Source organism: Heterodontus francisci, chromosome 7 (assembly GCF_036365525.1).
Source record: "Heterodontus francisci isolate sHetFra1 chromosome 7, sHetFra1.hap1, whole genome shotgun sequence".
Lineage (NCBI taxonomy): Eukaryota > Metazoa > Chordata > Chondrichthyes > Heterodontiformes > Heterodontidae > Heterodontus > Heterodontus francisci.
The window spans coordinates 96607969-96632979 of record NC_090377.1 but is presented as its reverse complement, the minus strand read 5'-3'; the positions used below and the strand labels follow the sequence as shown (position 1 = coordinate 96632979).

The 25011-nt window shown below is 41.4% G+C and overlaps 1 protein-coding gene across 4 annotated transcripts in view; it reads left to right on the top strand.

The window, feature by feature from the left end:
- Nucleotides 1-25011, top strand: part of LOC137372162 (serine/threonine-protein phosphatase 6 regulatory ankyrin repeat subunit B-like) — a 447200-nt gene that overhangs the window by 322411 nt on the left and 99778 nt on the right. For all 4 annotated transcript variants that reach the window (XM_068035690.1, XM_068035687.1, XM_068035689.1 and 1 more), the window contains exons 13-19: nucleotides 3961-4041; nucleotides 6701-6776; nucleotides 6881-6954; nucleotides 7058-7109; nucleotides 10066-10132; nucleotides 12802-12910; nucleotides 20895-20933. In XM_068035690.1, coding sequence (XP_067891791.1) covers nucleotides 3961-4041; nucleotides 6701-6776; nucleotides 6881-6954; nucleotides 7058-7109; nucleotides 10066-10132; nucleotides 12802-12910; nucleotides 20895-20933 — 498 coding nt within the window. The remainder of the gene's footprint in view (nucleotides 1-3960; nucleotides 4042-6700; nucleotides 6777-6880; nucleotides 6955-7057; nucleotides 7110-10065; nucleotides 10133-12801; nucleotides 12911-20894; nucleotides 20934-25011) is intronic.

Below are 25011 nucleotides of genomic sequence, written 5' to 3'. Positions count from 1 at the left end.
CTCCTGTGTTACCGAGCTGCTTGGGATGAACCTCGACAAAAACCACTGCATTTCTTTCCACACTTGCTTTGCAAAGACTCATTCCAGGAGGAGGTGGGTAACCGTCTCTTCCCCACCACAGCCACCGTGGGGGCATTGTGCGGAGGGGGCGAGACTTCAGGCGTGCAGGAAGGATCTGACGGGGAGGGCTCTTCTCACCACCAGCCAAGCTACGTCTTGGTGCTTGTTTGAAAGTTTTGGTGATGAGGCATTCCGTCAAATGACTTTGGCGGTCTGCTCGGGGAACCATCCGACAGGATCCACCGTCTCTTTTTCCCGTAGGGCCTTGAGGACATTCTGTGCAGACCACTGCCTGATGGGGTCAAAGGTGTTTTCCCGCAGAAACTGCTCCACGAAGGATAGGTGGTACGGCATGGTCCAAATGCGTGGAGCGTTCCGCAGCAATGTGACCAGGCCCATCCTTCGCAACACCGGGGACAGATAGAACCTCAGCACGTAGTTACACTTGGAGTTTGCATGCTGGAGGTCTACACACAGCTTGATACAGCTGCACCCGAAGGTGGTCATCAGGATAAGGGCCACGTTGGGTACATTTTTCCCGCCCTTATCCAGAGGTTTGAACATCGTGTCCTTCCGGACCCGGTCCATTTTGGATCCCCAGATGAAGCGGAAAATGACTCCGGTGACCGCCACAGCACAGGAGTGGGGTATGGGCCAGACCTGCGTCACATACAGCAACAACGTGAGCGCCTCGCACCTGATGACCAGGTTCTTACCCACAATGGAGTGAGATTGCTGCCCCCACATTCTCAGCTTGTGCTGTACCTTGGCTACTCGCTCCTCCCAGGTTTTGGTACACGCCCCGGCCCTTCCGAACATATCCCTAGCACCTTCAGGTAGTCAGACCTGACGGTGAAGGGGACAAAGGATCGGTCAGCCCAGTTCCCAAAGAACATGGCCTCGCTCTTGCCGTGGTTAACTTTGGCTCCCGAGGCCAGTTTGAACTGGTCGCAGATGCTCATCAGTCTGCGCACAGACAGCGGATCCGAGCAGAAGATGGCAACGTCATCCATGTACAGGGAGGTTTTAACCTGAGTGCCTCCGCTGCCTGGGATTGTCACCCCTCTTATGCTCGCATCCTTCCTAATAGACTCAGCAAAGGGTTCAATACAGCAAACAAACAAGACCAGGGAGAGAGGACAGCCCTGTCTGACTCCAGATTGGATCAGGAAACTTTCCGATTCCCACCCATTGATTGAGACTGCGCTACTGATGTTTGTGTAGAGCAGTTTGATCCAATTGCAGATTCTCTCCCCAAACCCCATTTTGGAAAACACGTCCATCATGTAGGTGTGCGATATCCTGTCAAAAGCCTTCTCCTGGTCCAGGCTGATGAGGCAGGTGTCCACCCTCCTGTCCCGCACATAGGCGATTGTATCCCTGAGTAGTGGGAGACTATCAGAGATCTTCCTGCCGGGTACAGTACAGGTCTGATCGGAGTGGATCACCGACTCCAGAGCAGACTTGACTCGACTGGCTATGACTTTGGACAGAATCTTGTAGTCAACATTGAGCAGTGAGATGGGCCGCCAATTTCTGATTTCTGCCCTCTCCCCCTTCCGCTTGCCTCCCTCCTGTTGTGGGCCCGTTTGTCCTGCAAGTGGAAAGACAGAGATAATCAAACCTGACAGTTCTGCTAGTGTCAGCCCCTCATCCCCCTAGTGGGGTATCACATCCAGCTCATGCTTCTACCCACTCTCAGGGGAGTTGATGAGGGTGTGACAGAAACCACACCTGCTAAAATTAGATATATTAATTTTGTCATATGGAACATTATTTTTGAACTGTTACTGGACTTAAAATAACTTGTTTAAAAAGACTACAACAGTGGCTGAAACAATGGCTGCATATTTGCATTCTAAAAGACAGTTGCGTGAAGAAGAAATTGGGAGTACTCCCTTATTCAATTAACCAGATGGATTTGGTCAATAGTGATGATCAGGAGACATCGAGAGTCATTGATGCCGCATTCCACTTCCACCACCACCACCACCCCTCCCCCACGCACTGAGTGTGTCTGGTAAGCTTGAAGGAATCCACAAAACTCGCAGGCGAGGCTGCTCTAAACAAGGAGCTAGTTACATGATGAACCTGCTGGTCAACCTGGAGTTTTTTTGAATTATGCCTGACCCAGAACAGTTTGGATAGAGACTGCAACTGAACTTCAAGAGAGCATCTCTCTCTCGCTCTCTCACGCAAAGTTCCAGGGACCCACAGAAGTAACTCAAGCTTCAATACAGAAGACCAGCGACACAAGTTTGAAAGTGTGGACTGGGCCCCGACGAGAGCTGCAATCGAAGACTTTACATCCAATCCAAAACCAGTAACTGAACTTCAGCTATTACTTCAAACCTTTCCGCTTCTTTCTCCTCCTCTGAATGCATACTAGCGTAGTTGCGTCGCGTATTTTTAGTAGTTTTAACTGAGTTACAGTTTTAAGGTTAATAAACTTACACCTTTCTTGTTTAAATCTGAGAAACCATGTCTGGTTGATTTCTTTGCAATCACAATTAGAGAGCAGTGAGCAGGGACTCACTGAGGGGAAGCTAAAAACCACGATGTTTTAAAAATTAAACCCTGCTACGGCCAAATCAGGAAAAAGTTGAGAGGGGAGTCCTAGACCCCTGCCTCACCTGGTTGTGACAAGGGTGAGCTGTGAAAGAAGGTAGTGTGTGGCTGAGATGCAGCCATGCAGCTGACTGGATGAGGTGAAGCTTGACCCCTCTGCCGCGCAGTTGTAATGCCTCCCTCCCCACGTTCGCTTCGTACTTTGCAGCCACTTGCTACCCTAAAAAGGAGAGAGTTATGGAGCAGTCACCTCGGCAGAATGAAGGAGGTGGTTGACCCTCTTGCTGAACTGGACCCAGTTGCGTTGGCTGACCCCATGGCGACTAAACTCCTCAGCTATCTCTGTCCAGGCTTTCTTGGTCAGGTGGGAAGACCTCTTTTTGCCATCGCTGGGGAAGAGGACCTTCCGCCTTTCCCTTGCATCCTGGAGGAGAATCTCCAGGGAGGCATCGCTGAACATTGGGGCCCGGTGTCTTGCACCTGACATGGCCCCTCATGGCTTCTGAGGAGCTCCTTGATTTCTGAGTCCTTGGTCAGCAGCAGAGGGACTCCACGCACTGGGGATCAGCAGCATGGCAGTTCAGCACCAGCAGGACTCCAGGTGATGGGTGGGGGGGGGGGGGGCAGGTGGTGGTGGTCAGCAGTATAGCAGCAGAGGAACTCCAGGAAAGTTGGGGGGGAGGTGTCATCAGCACAGCAGCAGCAATGGCAATATTTCATCAAAGGAAAAGCAGTTGCAAAGTCAATAAGTGAAGCAGCAGTTTATGCAGGGCTAGCAGCCCTTTATATATGGCGCCAATACCTGTGTTGTCTCCACTGACAACACCATTGGTGCCTCACTGCTTGTCCCCGGCACATGATTAGTCGGACCTCATGCCTTCCTTATCATAATTGGCCACCTGCCGCATGACGAGTGGCAGCAGCGCCCACTTCCGGGACCTGCGACGGGTTCACTAAATCCTTCCCATTGTTTTGTCCTTCCAACTTTGATGTATCTTTCATATAATATATGATCAAATTTTAAGCTTCAAAATGCTCCCGCATTGGGTTTGAAGACTTTTAATGTCAGTTTACTATGTGTGAATTCTATTTGTCAAAAGTGTCAATTGGAAGATGATTTTAACTGGATTATTCTATCGACTATTGGAACACATTGATATCCAGCATCAGTTTATTTAAATTAATTATCTGATCAATAAATCTGGACTAACAGTTTAACCAATTGGCAGTACCTTCAACTAGGATTATTAGCCTTGATTTTCTTAGATTGCTAGTTTAATTACAATGCAGAGCAAAGCATATCTTCTAAATCCTAATCTGTTTGTTCTTCAGATAGTGAATTTCAATCTGGACATGTACCGTTCTTTCTCTCATTTTGTCATTCATATATCCAAGACTAGTGTTAATAAACGGGTAAGTGAAAACAAAATGACATAGACACAGTCATGCTACTTCCATTAATAACAAAAATTTCTATTTTACTCCCTTCACTGCTGAAATTATGACAATTTTTATTGCTTTTCTTTTTATTTATAACTAGTGCTAAATGTATATGCTTATATAAAAGCAGCAACACACTGGAGAGTTGAAAACTAAATTAATAGATCAGAGTTCAGATCCCGCCTCTGCTTGTAGTCTTATCCAAATTATCTGGGGGAGGGAAAATAGTTAGGAACGATTGCTTCCCACTCGCTTGAAACAAGATTCTTGGCAGATTATAAGAAACCTATGAAATATACCAACTGCATTTTGAAAGCTCCTAATATTTTGCTTCTATTATTGTGCCTGGAAGATTATTCCAGACATTTCTCACCTTTACATAAAGAAGTTCTTTCCAATATCTTTTTGAAAATTTTGTTTTAATATTTCAATTTTTTGTCCTCTGGTCCTGCTAACTTGTCCTACATTGAAGTAATATTCTGCTTTTACCTCATCTAAAGCATTTAATACTTGTATATCAGATGAAGTCTCCTCATTGAATGTCGTCTCTCTAGTATAACTCGGATGTAAAGTCATCACACATTGCATCGACTTTCCACTGACTGCAGTATAACTGCTGGACCAACTAGGACTTTTAAACTTAATTTTTAACCTTTTCATTGCTAGAAGAGCATCATCTATCCTGTTGAGTCATGGATTACTTTAAAATCTAACAAACATTTGAACACTGCTGTACTCTAGTTTGGAGTGTGCTGTGGGGCTAGCTATATATCTTGGACTACTGGCATCTGTTAGTCTCAGCAGATGCTGAACTCAAATTGATGTCTTTTGTATAACTGTACCTTATTTTTTGTCACTTCATAAGGTGTAGTTCTGTTAGCACTGATTATCTTTTGCTAACTCACCTAAGTGACCATTATTCATGTGTGAGCCTTGGCAGTGAATGTCAGCGGGCTATTAAGTTGTGTGGAGCATCATAGTCAGGTTTACTTCTGTCCTTGCCTAGTGCCAGCTTGTGCACACTTCCAGCAACAGGTACTGAAGCAGGAAGTCTGACAAGTTTTCACAGGAATAGCAGTAGACCATGCAGGCCTTGAGCCAGTTCTACCGTTCAGCTAGATCTTAACTCCATCTATCCACCTTGGTTCCATAGCCCTTCATATCCTTGCTGCACTTGTGTAATAGGGTCAGTTGTAGTGCTGCTACCATTGCCTTACCACAGACTTTTCCAAGAATTTCTGGTCTGTATGTATCAACTACTGACTGGATAAATTTTCTGAGCCATTGGGGGAAGTTCATGGCCTTACTCTTTCAACTTAACTAAAAATGAAATTTGAATAGTTATTTTGTAAACATGGTGTGATGTATAATGTGTCATGATATCTTTTGACAAACAATTTTATCTGTTTCGTTGAGCAGAAAGAGAAGTAACTGGGGTCACAAGCTATCTATGTAAAACATACTTTCCAGAGTCTACAGTTCATGAGTTCTGAAGAGAAAACAATAAACCTGTAATAATTCAGCAATAGAATTGTCAGATACTTCATGAATTATTTGTGTTGCATAGCTCCTCTATGGAACAATATTGCTTCCAAAAATTGACAGATGCAGTACAGTGTAAAGTTTTGATGTGGAATTTTGCTGAATGTATGTGTGTGTGTACTTAATTCATGAGACTTCACATTATTGAGGCATGTATTGGATCAAGTTGGAGTTGTCAGCCATTATTTAAAAAAAAAGGTAATGAAATTTGCCCCGACTGGCAGTTGCCTTTATGCTGCTTGAGGACAGCAGGTTGACTGATGGAACGATTGGATGCTTCCATGCACTGTGCTTTATAGATGTTTCAGTTCACTTATCCTTACTTTGATCTTTTGTATTTGTTTTTTGTATTTTGTTTCAAAAACAAAAGTTGTAGAACAAACACCCTAATTGTTCAGTAAATTTTACAGCTGTTTCCAATAACAATCGTGCATCTGCCAAATCCAAAAATAGCCTTTGATGTCTGTTTGTCAGATTTCCAGATATTCATCTTTTGAGAAGTTTTTAAAAATCATATTGCAAAGGTATTGTACATATTGTATTAGTATATAAACAGGAAAACTGCTTCACATCAAAGCTGAAGGGTTAAGTTCCCATGAGTACGAGGAGCAAGGGAATAATATTTTTAAGTTCAAAGAAAATAGTTAATTTCGACATCCATCATTCTGCAACCCGTAGGCAATCAACTACCACCTCTTCCCCTGCTGTAGCTTTCTTTGGGCGAGTAGGACATTATTCGCCATGGGTTTCCCCAGGACTGCCACCAATTTTGATCTGTAATCATCCAACAGGAGGTGTGTGTGAAACTTAATTATCCTAGTGCTGCTTGCCGCGTAGCATATCTTGGCCAATAACCTTAACATGCACCCAAAAAGAGTCAAATTTGGAATACCATTTGAGGCTCTGATTTTTACAGGGTCTTCAGCTTTTTTTTGCTGGTGATACTGAGACACACATTTGTCCTTTGAGAATCATTTGAGAATGTTTTTGTGTTGGATGCAGAGAGGGAAAATTGTGAAGAGAATGCAATTTCTAAACATAATTTATGTTTATAAATTCTATAACTTTCCTGTTGCAAATTCTTTCACAGTTCAGTATAGAGTGTGAATTCTTGACTGCAACGTCCAGAATGACGTCCACCCCAGTGACAAATATCCTGTCTTTCGGTACATGATTTTCTTTTTCTTCCTCTATTACATTTGTTGCAGAAAACTTAATTAACTGTGTTCAGAAATTGCTTTGAGAAACTAAATGCATTTCTTCCATGTAGGTGCTTCTACCAATAGAGTCGTTATAAACTCTACAGGTCTAATGCACAATGTACAGCTTCAGAACTTTAACCAGGTATTGTACTGTATTAGAGTGATTATTGTGCAGCGTGAAGACTTATTTCAAAGAGTGATCTAATAACTTTCACAGTGCTAATATTTATATCTCTCCCATTTAGATATATCAGGCTTTTGAAATCCATGTAAGGAGCCAATGCCAGTTCACCGATGGTAAGTTATCATTCTGAAATTAATTGTATCAATGTGTGCCCAAGTTTCTTATTGTAAATCATTGAACTGCACCTATGCACTCGGGCATCATTTCACCTCAGGAGGCATTCTAAATGCACAGATGTGTATCCACCAAGAATTCTTCGTCTTTATGGCAGCTTTCACTAAATTGCAGCGCTTGAGAAATTATCTGTTTTCCAAAAAGCTTCTGCATGGTTTGGAATATAGTGTAGAACATAAGGTACTGCGAAAAGGATGTTTCTTTTCTAAGGGAGCTCTTGAATGTTACTGTAAATGCAGAGGCATTTTGTGTAACATGCCATTATAAAATGTAGTTAACTTGACACTGGACCAACGTGCAAAGTTTTCCTTTTTACTGCTGCTTATGTGTTTTTAACATTGATTTCAAACAAAGGGGCATGGTGAAATGTGAGGAAGATTGTAGTAAAACGATGACAGATCAGCTAAATGTTCAGATAGATGCACTTCATTGGAGAGAAATGTGTAGTAGTATGCTTTGGGGGGGGGGAAAAGAGTGAAAGGAAGTATACCCTAAATGTCAGAATTCTTAATGGAGTGGAAAACAGAGAGATCTAGGCGTTCAGCTACATAGATCTTTAAAGGTAGATGTGCAGGTTAAAAAAAAAAAGGCAAATGAGATTTGGGGTTTCATGCACAGAGGCACTGTGATGTGAAAATGTATAAGACTTTGGTCAGTGTTGGAGGGTTGCATCCAGTTCTAAGCATCCTGCAGGGTACATAAAAAATATTGAATCCATGGCAGAGGTACAACGAAGGTCCACCAGTATTAATGCCAGGAGAGAGAAGTTACAGTTATGAAGAAATGGTTGAAAAATTGAGGCTTTTTGATTGGAGCACAGATGGTTAAACGGAACCTAATGGTCAAAATTATGAAAGATTTTGGGATGGTAAGTAGTGAAAAATTGCTTCTTTTGGTGAGCAAATTGGTGAGGAGGAGGTATTAACTAAGGGTTATAATGTAGAAGGAATATTTTCATATAGAGGGCTTTTATAATATGGAACGCTTTACCACAAGTGGCTATTCAGGCAGGGATTATAGCATCATTTGAAGTGGAAAAATATAAAATGATATGGGGAATGGACAGGGAAATGAGATTTTAGCTTTAGTTAAAGTGCTAACAAAGGCCTGTTGGGTTAAATGACCTATTTTCTGTGCTGCAATTTGCATGACTGAAATAATTTTTTGGGTTTCTGTTTTATCAATAGCAGTGCGTAGTAATTCATCCACAAAATAAGCATTGTTTTTGCTATTTTAGAGTATTCGGGTTTTTTGCACTTTGTTGTTAAGAACGGCACAGGTAACTTGCCTGCTATCTGAAACAGTTTGGTGGTTTACAACAACAACGTGCATTTATGTGGTGTCTTTATCTAGTAACACATCACAAACTGATTCACAGGAGTATTATCAAACATAATTTATGTGGAGATATTAGGACAGATGACTAAAGATTGTCAAAGAGGTGGGTTTTAAGGAGCATTTTAAAGGAGGAAAAAGAGGTGGAGGATGTGAATTCCAGAGTTTGGGACCTCAGCAGCTGTAGGTATGGTCGCCAATGGTGGAGCTATTAAAATCGGGGAATGTGCGAAGCCAGAATTGGAAGAGTTAAGGGTGCAGAGATCTCAGAGGGTCAAAAAGCTGGAAGACGCTACAGAGATAGGGAGGGGTGAGGCTATGGAGGGATTTGAAAACAAGCCTGAAATTTTTTTTAATTGAAAGGTTAGGTTGCTGGTCTGGGAGTGAGTACAGGGGCGATGGGTGAACTTGGTGTGAGTAAGGATATGGGCATCAGAGTTTTGGATGAGCTCATGTTTATGGAGGGTGGAAGTTGGGAGGCCGATCAGGAGAGCATTGGAATAGTCAAGTCTAGAGCAACAAAAGCATGGATGAGATGTGTATTGTGATTTTGCTCTATCTAGGGTGCACCAATGAAGACTAAGACAAGAATACATATTTTAGCTTCACAAACGTATAGCACAATATTCAACATAAGGGTTTTATCAATCCTAAAATAAGAAAATGTGAAGTTTAGTGTAAATTAGAGTGATAGAGGCAAATCAGACTTCATTTGTGCATGTTATTTATCTTCGCTGTAAAGCTTGTTTTTATTGTGGCTTTTAATTATAACAGTTCCTCCCTTTCTATCTTTGTTCAGATTATGTGTATTATCTTGCCTTTGTTCCAACTTGGTCTCCCAACTTCCACACCAAACTTTAGCCAAGAGATTGAGCAAGAGACGATCTCCTCGGCTTCTAACTACAGAGCTTGCAAACTAGATGTGTGTGTGTCACCAGGTTGATTTTTTTCCCTTCTCCCTGGAGCAAGGTGTTCAGCTGCTGCTTGCTGCTTATTGACTGAATGTTGTTGAGAATACATGATCTTCCAAGATCAGGATTCCTTTGTCTTCCCACCTACACTCGTGCTTAGGTGTCAATAAAACTTATTTTATAATTTAATACAAGGAAAATAGGCCACTTTCAGCATTATCTGTGGTTACCATACCTATTATCCTCATTGTGCAGCAAAGTTTGACCTCTGAGCAAAATGGCAAAAATATAAGGTGGGTCTGCTGAAACTGGGAAGGAAACAAGACTATTCATGAGGGGAACGCAGAGAATCATTGGACCTTTGACCGCTGACTGATTTTCATTCACAAACTCACTAAGAATACATTGGATCTGAAATGCTGACACCACCACCCCAACTGTAAAGATTTTAATAATGACTTGAGGAACAGACCATCAACAGATCCTGAAGAGGTCTGACACTTTCAGCTCCGAATAGTTTCCACCATTTTTAAGATATTTTATCATGTGACATCTTCAAATTGGATATTGTTATTATATGTTCGAGATTGATGAAGATGGTTGTACTTTTTTAGATGTTTGTTACATAAAGCCCTTTCTAATCTGACAGGGAAGACAGCAGACGTGTACAGGTTCCATGTTCCGTGGTCGCATGAAGATTCTGTTGTGACAACAAGGCCAGTCTTACATTATAAACAGCTAGACTTAAGACTATTTTAAAGCATAATCTTAAGGTTATCATGTGTAAAGTTTACAAAAGTATGGTTTTCCTGTCTTTCTCTCTCCTTTTGTAGCTCTTATTTCCGTATTCTTTTTGTCTCCTCAATTCCCAAGTAGACTTGGAGTCAGTCATGGGGCTGTGACCTTCTGACTGCTGCAGAAATTATCTAGTTACTTCTGCCTGTATAGAAAAGAAGGAATAGGGTGCAGGGCTGGGAAGCAAGGAAGGTTGGAGCGGGGGCTCATACTGGGAGGAATTGGGAAGTGCCGAGGTACCAGAATAAAAAGGGGCAGGAATCTGAGGCCTGGGTCGAGGTAAAGAGCAGAGTTGCTGCAAAAGACCAAGGGGTTAGGGTCTGAGTTTGGGTACATCTTTACCCTAGGCTTGGCTGGACTGTTTCCGAATCTATAGCCAAGCCTGGTTTCCAGAGTTGACTTACAAATGTAAGCGAGAGAGAGAATCTGGGGGCCTACGCTGGAAGGGAATAGGGAATACCAAGCCCTTGGTAAGGCTGAGAGGAAGCAGTGACATCCGGGGCTGGAGTCTGCGGGGGTGTTGGGGTGGTGAAGAGATAGAGTGTAAATGCTGGGTTGGATGGGTCATAATTGGTGTCAGGTAACAATATGAATGACAGTACATTAACAGTCTCAAGCTCAGTATTTACCAATCATAGGTAAAGTTTGGTTTTCACTATTGAAGCAGTTCTCTGAAAATATATAACTAACAATCAATGCCAGATTTTTTTATGTACATGAATAATAACATAAGTAGATTGTTGGAAAATCTTATATATATAAACCATTTCAAGTTTTGAAAAGAAATTTGTCGGATAAGATACAAAGCTAAATTTTATACCTTCTGTCTGGCAATATGAATTTTTGCCTGTTGCAGGTTTTAAAATATTAAAGCAATGTGTATGTATCATTGCAATTGCATTTGATCTCTTTCTAAAAATACTCAAGAAACCATTATTTAGTACAGTGGAACAAAAGCACACAATTAGTGTAAGATTTCCTGTCGCTGACCTTCAAACCATTTTAACTTGATTTTATAGACAATGTTACAGAATGAAGGGGATAAAGCACTTTACATGGTGTAGCTATAGACTTTGTTGCCAATTAAGAGGGTGGAAAGGAGTTGTTTTGAGTTAATGGTGATGACTGATGCAGCAGGAATTTGTCATTTATTAACCTGATCAGCCTGTAAAATGGAAAGTATGGGCGAATCATTTGGACGTAATTGGGATTATAAGTGTGGGAAGTGGGAGTTTGTTAGCCTGCCAATAATTCCCTGAGTTCTGCTTATGTTTAAGTGTGAGAGGGGTTGATGAAACAATGGTACTTTCATCTGAAATGTTCTGCTAAGATTTTTAAATTAATAGATATTTCCCATGATTGGTTATGTTGCTTTGCTAAATATTAGTACTGACATTCATGTGGAGCATGTTTAAAAGATGTTCTTTCACCTGTATACAAGAACCAATGCTTCATCACTTTTAAATGAGCTTTATAATTTTGATGAAAGGGGATCAACCTGAAACCTTGGGCTAGATTTTCCTAGTTGGATTGTGATCCTGAAGTCGGCCTCAATTCCTGGTTGGGAAAGTGGAAGTGGCCGTGGCGAGACATCGCTCGTGATCTTCCCGGATGTGGCCAGTTTAAGAGGCCGCCTCCAGGAGCCCCATCTGGTTGAGGACTGTGTGGGGCCCAATCAGAGGGCTGGTTACAATGTCCAAAATGGAGGCGTGCTCTACCACCTTATAAAAGGTAAAATATTCCTCGTGGCCACAGCTGTCAAGCCATCGGTGTAGAGGGGGGCCCCCTCTCTCAGATCCCAGTGGGTCCATGCTGGGGTGACGGAGAGGAGGCGTCAACGGCCTGCTGCCGGGAAGCCGCCTCCAGTGCAGTTCTGGGCTCCGGCCTCAGCAGGGGGCCTGGCTGCCATCAGGAAGATCCCAGCGGCAGTGGCATCTCAATCAATTGGCCCAATAATAGGCCTAATAGGCTACCCTCTGTTGCCTGGTAGGTCGCCTCTGCCGCTCTCACCCTGCTTCCAGCAAGATTGCTCGGAGGCGGGAATGCTTCAGGTAACCTGCCCGACATGCTCTTTTCCAATTTTGCTCTCAATCCAAATTCACTCCCTTAACTCTTTTTCGCTCTCCACAGATGCTGCCAGAGCTGCTGAGTATTTCCAGCAATTTTTGTTTTTATTTCAGATTTCCAGCATCTACAGTATTTTGCTTTTTTAGAATCCTTACCCCTCATCAGATTCCATTTCTGTTTGAAAGAACACACAGGAAACTGGTAACATTTATTATATGCAATATTGGCTCCAGTGATTTGAAAGTTAATGGATTTTTCAATTTCTAGTGAAGGTTTAACCATTTTCTGAAGTTTATTTTGCCATTTTTAAACGACAGAATTTCTTTCCAAATAACTGGAGCCAACATGACCTGTCTAACCAATTCATAAATGGGAATGGTGTCTGATGGGACAGAGAGACTTATAAAGCTCCTTAAAAAATGACAAAGTATTGCTTCTTATCAAAAAAAACCTGCAACAACTTTATCCATTGGTAAGTTGGTTTTCTGTATTGCATTGTAATATAAGACTATTTTCATTTCAGTGTACCGTCTTCTATTGTGATCTTTGCCAAACTGCACAGAGCAAGACCTGAGAATGATAGCTCTGTACCAGAGTTGCAACTTCACACAGCTAGAAGTTGTCGATATGAGGTAGATCACAAGCTTCCTTTGGTCTTCTACTTTTACCTTGTCAATGAATAATTTTGCCCATATAAGACTGTATTTTGGACAAGGCAGAACATTATAATAATGCCAGGGTCTTCTGCATACTGCACAACTTTGTCTTGCAAAGAGGCATCGCTGCAGCCTCACAGAGCAGCAAGGGTACTACTCAGAGGAGCAGGAGCAACCTGAAGAAGTTGTGGAAGAGAACTTGATACTGATTGTGAGGGTTATTAAGTAAGCGCTCACATGGGAGATCTTGACTATTTATCCACTACATTATCACTTCCCTATGGACTTCACTAATATGCCTTCACTTGCATTGTGTTAAATCTGCCTCATCAATCACAAATTTTCTAATTCCTGCCTCCAAATGAAACATTCCTGCAAACACATTCTGCATGCACAGCAACTTTAGGTCAGCCAGATTTCTAATAACCAAATATGTCGTGTTTGAGTTGGTTTACTTCCATGATGATTCCCTTTAGTGGCAGAGTGTCATGCATGCGCTCTTAAACCTGGTGTTTTATCCATAAGCTCAGAAAGTGCAAGGTGGCTGTGTGTTTTGTGTGCGTAAGTGGTGCCCCCCCCCCCCATCTCTCTGCACCTGACTCCTAAAATACAGACTGCACTAATTCCGCAACTGTGTGGATAGTGTGGCTTGGATGCTTTCTGTCACCTGCAGTTATTGTCAAGGGCTGGCAGGAGTATCTGATGTTTTATCATTCCAAATTCCTGCCATGACTCTGCTACTGGCCATCAGCTGATATGGACACTAACCTGCATGTCAACAGATCGAATGACACCAATTAGATAAATGAATTCTTGCTTCATGGTGTTCTCTAGGTGATCCTCAAGCCTGTTGAAGCAAAAAGAGATTGTCCATTCCACGATGGAACCCCAGACTTCTTGGACAGCAATTTAAGCATGAAGTCCAGATCCCTAGAATCATGCTTTGTGTTTCACCTGATACATTCCTGCTAGCTCTGTGTCTTAATCCAACAGGATGTGTTTGAGCTGGTAATTCGAAGGGATAAAGTGAGTTGTGGTGTATGCAGGCTCAGTGAGGCCAATCTTGGCTTCCTCCAGCAGGGCTAAGAAAAAACAAGAGGAAGATAGATTACAATGGTGATATGAGCAGCTTTCACATATAACTTTCAATAGAATGAGTGTCAAGGTAAAGTACTTTGGTGTATACTTTATTGCCAGAAAATGAAAGAGAGAATCGAATGAGAAGAAAGAGCAGCAGAATATTGTAATGAATTCGGAGTTGGTGTGAATCTTCCACCTACCTCATATGTAGCACCTTCTATGGCGTTTCCAGCATTCTATGTAGAAAATCTACACTGCTGACGCTTGAAGTTTGTACAGTCTTAGAAAAACTAACGTTAGACCTTGTGAAATAAATAAGTGAATAGATCAGGAGGTTGAGATGATCTGAATGAGGTGTTTTAAAATGATAAAAGGAATTTATTGGGAAGCAAAGGAAAGATTCATCTATTTAGTAGGAGAAGCCAGAACATGGGCAGAAAATGGGCAAAAACCAAGCGCTGAGGCCTACCATTAAGCTCCTGGTCTAAGCTAGGTTTTTATTCCTCACATCCGCTGAAATAGTTGCCTGTTGTTCCTTGCCCATCTGCCACATAACTATCAGTGAGGGAATTTGGGGAGTGATGGCAAGTGGGTGCATGGCGGGAACGGGCAGTACACAAATCCTTCCTTTTGGGCTGAGGCTAGGAAAAAGTGTTGCTGTCCTCTTTGGGGCTTTTTTGTCTCATTTCAATTTATGGCTCTCTTCAGATGTTGCAGCAGTGACCATGCTGCAACACTGGCAGAATGGGGTGGCGCAGTGGTTAGCACCGCAGCCTCACAGCTCCAGCGACCCGGGTTCAATTCCGGGTACTGCCTGTGTGGAGTTTGCAAGTTCTCCCTGTGTCTGCGTGGGTTTCCTCTGGATGCTCCGGTTTCCTCCCACATGCCAAAGACTTGCAGGTTGATGGGTAAATTGGCCATTATAAATTACCCCTAGGTTAGGTAGGTGGTAGGGAAATATAGGGACTGGTGGGGATGTGGTAGGAATATGGAATTAGTATAGGATTAGTATAAATGGGTGGTTGATGGTCGGCACAGACTCGGTGGGCTGAAGGGCCTGTTTCAGTGCTGTATCTCTTTTAAAAAAAAAAAAAAATGCCCCTCTTTGGCAGTGTTCTTCTTTGTGGCAGAGCCTGCCCTGCATCAGTAATGAGATCCGACTCAGGAAAACAGGTGGGAGTTGCAGGGTGACAGTCACAATGAAAGCTGAGGTCCCACCTTCCTGTTGGCTGGCCAAGAAGAGGAGAAACCAGCCCATGCTATGGGTGGTAAGGTGCATGTTGTCCAGTGCACCACACCATTGAGTAGTGAGATGCAGGCTTGTGCCATGGTCCTTCATAAAGTGAGTTGTCATTCTCAGTAGTATTGCCTTGGGGTGTTTTGAGCTGAAGCGATACTGGAATGGAGCAAGAATCATCCTGAGGTATTCTTATGTACATCTTGATGGCCAGTTTCATAATGGTATTGGCAGGCATCTTGGAACAGATTGCTTGCTGCAGTTCTGGCTTTGGATGATCTGAAGGGCAAGAAATAAATAAAATAATTCTAAAGAGAAGGCATGCAACTTCACTAAGCCTTTCTCTCCCCATTCTGCCTCACACCTTAGGAAAAACACAAAGAAGCATTGGTTATATAGAAAAGGTGGCCCACAACAAAACATCCAGGAAAGCAGTTTTTAGATTAGATTAGAGATACAGCACTGAAACAGGCCCTTCGGCCCACCGAGACTGTGCCGACCATCAACCACCCATTTATACTAATCCTACACTAATCCCATATTCCTACCAAACATCCCCACCTGTCCCTATATATTTCCCTACCACCTACCTATACTAGTGACAATTTTATAATGGCCAATTTACCTATCAACCTGCAAGTCTTTTTGTGTGAATATATTTTACAGAGGTAAAATAATCACACTGGCCCTTGTTGCTATGGTAGCCTTAAGCCTACTCAGTAGTGATGGATAAGTTATAGCTTCAGCAATCCTTGTGAAAACCAGAGTTGCAGCTTGAGATGGGATATAACTGCTGGTAATGGTCACTGGAGAAATTAAGGTACATGAAATCTACAGTCTGCTCTATCTGAAATTGGTTGCCTCCTCTTAGTTTAATTCTTACAATTACGTTTGGCGATAAGCTGAATGTTTGCAAAGGATACTCCCATTTCGACGACCTCATCTGGGTTTGCAGGTCATCAGGCTACTTTGAAAGGGAATGGATGTGCTGGATATTAAAGTAATTATTCTTAATTTTCTTAGTGAGAAAAATCTATTCAATGAGAAACAAGAAAATGTTTTTGTATACCCATTTTGACAAATAGGTTCCAGGTCAGCCTTTCCTTATACAATTTGCTGATAAAATCAAAAAATCTATTAAGATAGAGTTTTGAGGAAGAGAAAAGCTAATGCATTTAACAATTAAATAAATTAGTGAATATGGGCTTCAGTAAATACTGCATCTTTCTATTTATATCAAACACAAAGGAATTGAAAGGGGAAGGATAGGAGTTGATATTTCAATTCATTTAACTCTGCTACAATTAGTTAATGGTTTAATGAGAGCTATTACAGCATTAGGTTGTAATTGGGCAACTCAAGATTATGTTCACAGATGGTGAAACCTTTGCTGTGTGCAGTTGTCTTCATTGTATGTTGCTGAATATTTGTGTTGAAATAAGCATTGCTGTTATCCATTAAGACTTTTCTAAGCAATGGTGTTTCTCATTTTCTTGTTAAAATCCTCATTGAAGAAAACATAATGATTTTACTGGTCATCAACTTGTACATTGTAAAGAAGAGCACAACATAATTGCTGTTTATACAGGATATTAGTTCCAACTAAATAAAATTTTAAAAAAAAGGTCTCATGGAAATAGGATAAAGCCCTTGTGTGTTTTAATGAAATAATTGCAGCATAATTAAATGACCTGAGGAATCATCTTGAAGGACTGTTCAATTATGCTCATTGTTAACAGAAATATAAAGCACTTTATAAAGTTAATCTACAGTAATCTGATTTTTAAATATAATACAAAATATAGATTTTTCTTTTTCTCAAAAATTCAATTTCCTTCGTCTGTAAAATTCTTTCAAGCCAGTATACTGGATAGTGCTATCACCACCTATCAGATCATAACAAACAGGAGCAGGAGTAGGCCATTTGGCCCCTCGAGTCTGCTCTGCCATTCAATAAGATCATGGCTGATCTTATTGTGGCCTTAACTCCACTTTCCTGCGTGCTCCCCATACCCTTGGCTCCCTTGTAGATCAAAAATCTGTCTAACGCAACCTTGAATATATTCAATGACCCAGCCTCCACTGCTCTCTGGGGAAGAGGATTCCATTAGCGACCCTTTGAGAGAAGAATTTCCTCCTCCTCCTCCATCTTAAAAGGGAAACCCCTTATTTTGAAACTGTGCCCCCTAGTGCTAGATCCACCCCAACAAGGGGAAACATCCTCTCAGCATCTACCCTGTCAAGCCCCCTCAGAGTTTTATAAGTTTCAATAAGATCAACTCTCATTCTTCTACCAAGGAAGATAGGCCCAACCTACTTTACCTTTCCCATTAAGACAACCCCTTCATCCCAGAAATCAGTCTGATGAACCTTCTCTGAACTACTTCCAATGCAAGTATATCCCTCCTTAAGTAAGGAGAGCAAAATTGTACACAGCAAGGTACAGTCTCTCAAATGCCCTGTACAGTTATAGAAAAGCTTCCCTACTTTTATACTGCATCCCCCATGCAATAAAGGCCAACATTGCATTTGCCTTCCTAATTACATGCTGTACCTGCATGCTAACTTTTTGTGATTTATGTACAAAGACACCCAGATCCCTCTGTACTGCAGCATTCTGTAGTCTTTCTCCATGTAGATAATGTTCAGCTTTTCTATTCCCGTCAAAGTTGATAACCTCACATTTTCCCACATTATACTCCATCTGCCAAATTTTTGCCCACTCACTTAACCTATTTGTATCTCTTTGCAGATATTTTGTGCCATTCTCACAACATGCTTTCCTACCTATCTTTGTATTGTCTGCACATTTGGCTACAATACACTCTGTCCCTTCATCCAAGTCATTGATATAGATTGTAAGTAGTTGAGGCCCCAGCACTCTTACCTGTGATAATTCACTATTTACAGTTGCCAACCTGAAAATACCCCATTTATCCCGACTTTGATTCCTGTTAGTTAGCCAGTCCTCTATATATTACCGTGAACACCATAAGCTCTTATCTTAAGTAATAAGATATCTTGTCGATGCCTTTTGGAAATTCACATACACTGCATCTATTGGTTCCCCTTTATACACCCTGTTTGTTACATCCTCAAAGTGGCCTAATAAATATGTCAAACATGATTTTCCTTTCATAAAACCATGTTGACTCTGCCTGATTGCATTATGGTTTTCTAAATGTCCTGTTACTACTTCCTTAATAATGGATTCCAGCATTTTCTTAATGACAGATGTTAGACTAACTGCCCTATAGTTTCCTGTTTTCTGTCTGTCTCCTTTCTTGAATAGAGCTGTTACATTTGTGGCTTTCCAATCCGCTCAGACTGTTCCAGAATCTATGGAATTTTGTAAGATTGCAACCAATGCATCCACTATCTCTGTAACCACTTCTTTTACGACCCCAGGATGCAGGCCATTAGGTCCAGGGAACTTGTCAGCCTTTAGTCCCATTAATTTTCCTAATACTTTTTCTCTGGTGATAGTGATTGTTTTAAGTTCCTCCGTCCCTTTTGTCTCTTGATTTTCTACTATTCTTGGTATGCTTTTTGTGTCTGCTACCATGGAGACAGATACACAATATTGTTCAACGTCTCTGCCATTTCCTTGTTTCCTATTATTAGTTCCCCAGTCTTATCCTCCAAGGGACCAATACTTATTTTAGCTACTTTTTTGATATATTTGTAGAAGGTTTTACTGTCTTTTTATATTTCTTGCTAGTTTACCGTCACACTCTAATTTCTCCCTCTTTATTATTTTTTAGTTATCCTCTGTCCTCTGCTGGTTCCTAAAATTTTCCCCATCTACTGGGCTACCACTAATCTTTGCAGTATTGTACGCCTTTTCTTTCAATTTGATAACATCCTTAACTTCCTTAGTTAGCCACTGATGGTGCATCCTTCTTAAAGTCTTTCTTTCTGAATAGAATATATCCTTGTGGAGAGTTATAAAATATCTCCTTAAATGTCTGCCACTGCTTCTCTACTGTCTTACCGTTTAACTTATTTTCCCAGTCCACTTTTTCCAACTCTGCCTTCATACCCTTGTAATTGTCTTTATTTAAGTTCAAGACACTAGTTTCAGACCCAAATTTCTCACCCTCAGAATTTCACATTCATCTTATCATGTTATGATCACTCTTGCCTAGAGGATCTTTTATTAAGAGATCATTTATTAATCCTGTCTCATTACACATTACCAGGTCTAAAATGGCCTGCTCCCGGGTTGATTTCGGAACCTATTGTTCGAAAAAAAAACTGTCCCTAATAGATTCTATGAACTCACCCTCCAGGCTAACTTTGCCAATTGTTTAGTCCAATCTACATGAAGATTAAAATCACCCACGATTATTGCACTGCCTTTTCTACAAGCCCCCCTTATTTTTTGATTTATACGTTGTCCTGCAGTGTAGCTACTGTTAGGGGGCCTATAAACTACTTCCACAAGTGACTTTCCTGTGCTATTTATTACCTTAACCCAAACAGATTCTACATCTTGATCTTTCGAGCCAAGATCATTTTTCACTACTGTACTGATCTCATCCTTTATTAACAGAGCTACCCCACCTCCTTTTCCTTCTTATCCTTCCAAAATGTCAAATACCCTTGAATATTTAGTTCCCAGCCTTGGTCATCTTGCTATCATATCCTACCCATTTAATTCTATTTGTGCTACTGATTCATCCATCATGTTATGAATGCTGTGTGCTTTCAGATATAGACCCTTTAATTCTGTCTTTTTACCATTTTCCCCTACTCTGACCTTATTTGCTGCTGCAACGCTCTTATGTTTGTATGCTCTGTCCCTTCCTGCCACATGCTGGTTATCATTACCCGTATCGCTACCCTGCACTATTGCCTTACTCTTTCTCGTTAACTTACTCCTCATCTGAACCCTTCCCCCCGCCCCCCCCCCCATTATTTAGTTTAAAGCCAAAGCCCTCTCTACACCTCTAGTTATACAATTTGCCAGGATGCTAATCCAAGCGCAATTCTGATGAAGGCTGTCTCAACAGTGCAGCTTCCTCTTTCCCCAGTACTGGTGCCATTGCCCCATGAATCAAAACCCATTTCTCCCACACAATCTTTGAGTCACACATATCAAACATATCTATTTGTGCTATCAATTCATCCATCTTGTTACGAATGCTGCTTGCATTCAGGTAAAGAATTAGCCTAAAACATCGATATAAATATTAAATATTTCAGAGATAAACAACAAAAATTCTTTTAAAGTTAGCTATTCTTCTTTGTAACTGAATTTTAAGAAGAATCCTGATTAGTAAGATACCGTATTTATAGATCTAGTTTTCCACAGTTCCCACTACAGTTTGTGGTCCTAAGGTGCTGTCAAATTATAAATATTAAAAATGTGAGCTGCATAAAATTATTTCACAATGAATGCTCAGTGAATAAGAGCTGAAACCCATTAAATAGTAATATTTAAAGAACAACACAGGGACCCACTGGGTCGCTGCAGTATGAAGTATATCTCAAGCATTTTGAATAAAAATCATTTCTATGCACCCTAAATTATTTTAAAACTTTAAAAATTGTGACATTCATTTACATCTTTACTTGCTTTGTCAGAGATTATTCTTTATTTCTACATCTCAAATTAGAATTTTGCTTGTTCTGTTTTAGATAACCATCAGGACATCTTTCTTTGAAGTACTTGGGCAGGTAAGGTGATTATGTTTTAGTTTGCATTTCATTAGGGTGTTGTGAATACCTTCTGCAATTGTATATGCAATTAAGAGTATTTACTGTTCAACATTTGTGAAGAAATCATTTTGCTTAAAAATCTCGGGCTTTCTGTTAATGGAGGAGTATTCCCTGGTTTATTGCCCAAACAGCATCTGAAAAACCATGCAATACAGAGGGAAAATAGGCATCTGTCCTTTTCCACCTTTATGTGCCTGAATAACATTGCCACAGAGTTTGCTGTATCACTTTCCAATTTTATGCAAATAAAATGGTATTGACTTGTGCACATAGATTTCAAGTGTCATTTACAGTTTGGGCAAACTCCTCCCAGGGAAACCTTGCGCTACAGCTTTTACAGCTGCAGTTTTAGTGCTATTTGTTTGATACTATAATCAAGAAATATGTTTATTTGTGGCATTTTAAAAAAAAAAATGGACTTTCTGCATCTGTACTTGTTGCAGAATATTAGTTCTTTACATTTAATGATGGAGGCTTAATTTAAAATTGCTATTCCTCCCCCCTTTTGAGATATGAAGAAATAGCTTATTTAAAGGCAGGGAAGGGAAATCAAACTTGGCAGCTCCTGAAGTCATTTGCCTGGGTCTCTTTAGAACCACAAACAGCTGCTTCCCTGCCACAGTGTAGGAGTCCCCCTCCCAACAGTACACATGCTCCGTGCCATCTAGAATAAAACAAGAAACCTCACAGTCAATCCAGCAATATCCTCCTGATCCTAGCACCATCGTTCTCCATACTCCACTTGTTTTCCTTTGTTCCTCCATATGCTGCTTGGCACAATGGTGCCAACCTCTTGCCAACTTCCTCCAAGTCAGAGGTGCTATCATTCACAAGATGGAACCTTTAAATTGACATGAAGACCATCAACATACAAATTGCACTTCTTGTCTCACCTATATTAAATTAAAAATGTACCATAAGTCACCAGCACTATGAAAATCCTGTTCCTTTGAAGACACAAAGTTCTTCTGAGTCTCTTATGGGGCCGTTTACCATACCAGCCCCTTTTGTAGTGCTGCAATCTTTAAGGTCCAGGCCGAAATTGCTGCTGGTCTAGCTGTCATCTAGCAGTGCTCAAAGTCTACATTCCCTACTTGTAGTGAGGACCATCAGGAAATCTCGGTGCTCCCTTACTTATACAAAACAACACACAATATTCCAATTGGTGTGTATATTTTCAGCATCTCTTTGTTTTTGCCATCACATTCAACTGTTCCTTGACTGAATCAAGATATAATTTTCCAAAGCTCAACATAGAAAATTGGTTGGTGGACAGGAAACAAAGAGTTGGGATAAATGGTTCTTTTTCCGAATGGCAGGCAGTGGCTAGTGGGGATCGGTGCTAGGACCCCAGCTATTCACAATATACATTCATGATTTAGATGAGGGAACTAAATGTAATATCTCCAAATTTGCAGATGACACAAAACTGGGTGGGAGGGTGAGTTGTGAGGAGGATGCAGAGAGGCTTCAGGGTGATTTGAACAAGTTTAGTGAATGGGCTAATGCATGGCAGATGCAGTATAATGTGGATAAATATGAGGTTATCCACTTTGGTAGCAAAAACAGGAAGGCAGATTATTATCTGAACGGCTATAAACAGAGAGGGGAATATGCAGTGAGACCTGGGTGTTCTCGTACACCAGTTGCTGAAGGTAAGCATGCAGGTGCAACAGGCGGTAAAAAAGGCAAATGGTATGTTGGCCTTCATAGCGAGAGGATTAGGGTACAGGAGCAGGGCTGTCTTGCTGCATTTATACAGGGCCTTGGTGAGGCCACACCTGGAATATTGTGTGCAGTTTTGGTCTCCTTATCTGAGGAAGGATGTTCTTGCTATAGAGGGAGTGAAGGTTTATCAGACTGATTCCTGGGATGGTGGGATTGACGTAAGAGGAGAGATTGAGTCGGTTAGGATTATATTCGCTGGAGTTCAGAAGAGTGAGGGGGGATCTCATAGAAACCTATATAATTCTAACAGGACTTGACAGGGTAGATGCAGAAATGATGTTCCCGATGGTGGGGGAGTCCAGAACCAGGGGTCATAGTCTAAGGATACGGGGTAAACCTTTCAGGACTGAGATGAGGAGAAATTTCTTCACCCAGAAAGTGGTGAGCCTGTGGAATTTGCTACCACAGAAAGCAGTTGAGGCCAAAACATTGTATGTTTTCAAGAAGGAGTTAGATACAGCTCTTGGGTCTAAAGGGATCAAAGGGTCTGGGGTGAAAGTGGGAACAGGCTACTGGGTTGGATGATCAGCCATGATCATAATGAATGGCGGAGCAGGCTCAAAGGGTAGAATGGCCTACTCCTGCTCCTATTTTCTATGTTTCTGTTGACCGAACTGAAGCCATTGGTTTGATTCCAGTCAGGAACCTTCCACCTTAACCCCACATTCCCCTTGACGGCCTTTCCTGGCAGTTTGCTCAAGCTAAACCTGATAGTCTGAAAACTTGGTATTCAGTTTAATCTCAATCTAAGCCTGAAATCCTGCGTCCATCATCAAGAGCTCCCATTTCCACTCTAGTCGCCTTCTTTAGTCCTTAACTTGGTCCCATTACTTCTGAAACCTTCGTCTACCTCTCTGAGTTCCAGTCTGCACGAACTTCAACTCAGCAGAGTTGCATCACCTGTATTCTAACCCACATCAATTTCAGCTGACTCACCATCCCTTTCCTCACCAACTGCAATGGGTTCCTATGTCCCAGTGCATTGTCATCAAAATCCTCCTCCTGATAAATAATCCTGGCAGGCCTCGACCTCGATTCAACCTACCTTCAGAACTTATCTCCAGCACCGTGCTTGTATGCATGCTCTGCTTGCTTCATCCTGTTGCACCATCTGCTTTCACCCTCCACTTCACCACCGGTTCCAGAGCCTTTACCTGCATGCTGGAATTTGCTTCGTAAACCTCTGTGAAGCTCCTTGTCACATTGTTCTCCATTTTCCAAAACCTTCTCAAAACCTGTTCCTTTCACCAGTTCTCCTCTAATAATTGATGTTTTAGTTTAAATTGCAGGAATCTTGCATTCATGTGCCAACTTCTATCTTTTCAGCACTAAATAAAGTTCCCTAATCCTTGTGGCAGATCGGCATTTAGGGTTAGTAACTGAGACAGAAGATTATGGGTTCAAGTCCTCACTTGAACTTGAGTACGTAATCTACTACGACTGAGAATGTGTCACATTGTTAGAGATACCATCTTTCAGGTGAAACGTTAAATCCAGGCCCGAATCACGTGTTCAGGTGGACATGGTAGTAGTGGAGGAAAAACATTGGATTTCTTCCAGTATCCTGGCCAGCATCCAACATCAGTTGAGTTGGTGTTGTAGAGGCAAACGTGGCAGCCAATTTATTGCTTGTGGGCTGTTGGTATGCGCAAATTGGTTGCCATGTTTGCCTGCAAAATAATAGTGAGTACACTTCAAAAGTAATAAATGAAAGACATTCTTTAAATGCATCACAATATGTCTTCACTCTCCTTACTCTTGCTTTGATGTCAAGTTTCCATTGGGTGGAAGGGAGGGGGGCTATTTTGCTAGGTTAAATGCTAGTTTTTGAAAAAATAGAGGTACCATTACATTGCTGGGTGTATTCTGTAGGCCACCAACTAGTGGGAAAGATATAGAGGAACAAATTTGCAAGGAAATTAAAGAGAGGTGCAAGAATTAGAGGCGTTATAATGGGGGACTTCAATTATCCTAATCTAGACTGAGATAGTAATACTGTAAAGGGCAGAGAGCAAGAGTTCCTCGAGTGTATTTAGGAGAATTTTCTAAATCATATGTTTCCAGTCCAATGAGGACAGAAGCATTGCTGGATATGCTTCTGGAGTATGAGGTGGGTCAAGTGGATCAACTGTCAGTAGGGGAACATTTAGGGGATAGTGACCATAGCATCATAGGTTTAGGTTAGCTATGGAAAAGGACAAGGAACAATCTAGAGTAAAGATAATTAATTGGGGGAGGGCCAACTTCAATGGAGTGAGAACAGATCTGGCCCAAGTAAATTGAAATCAAAGATTGGCAGACAAAACTA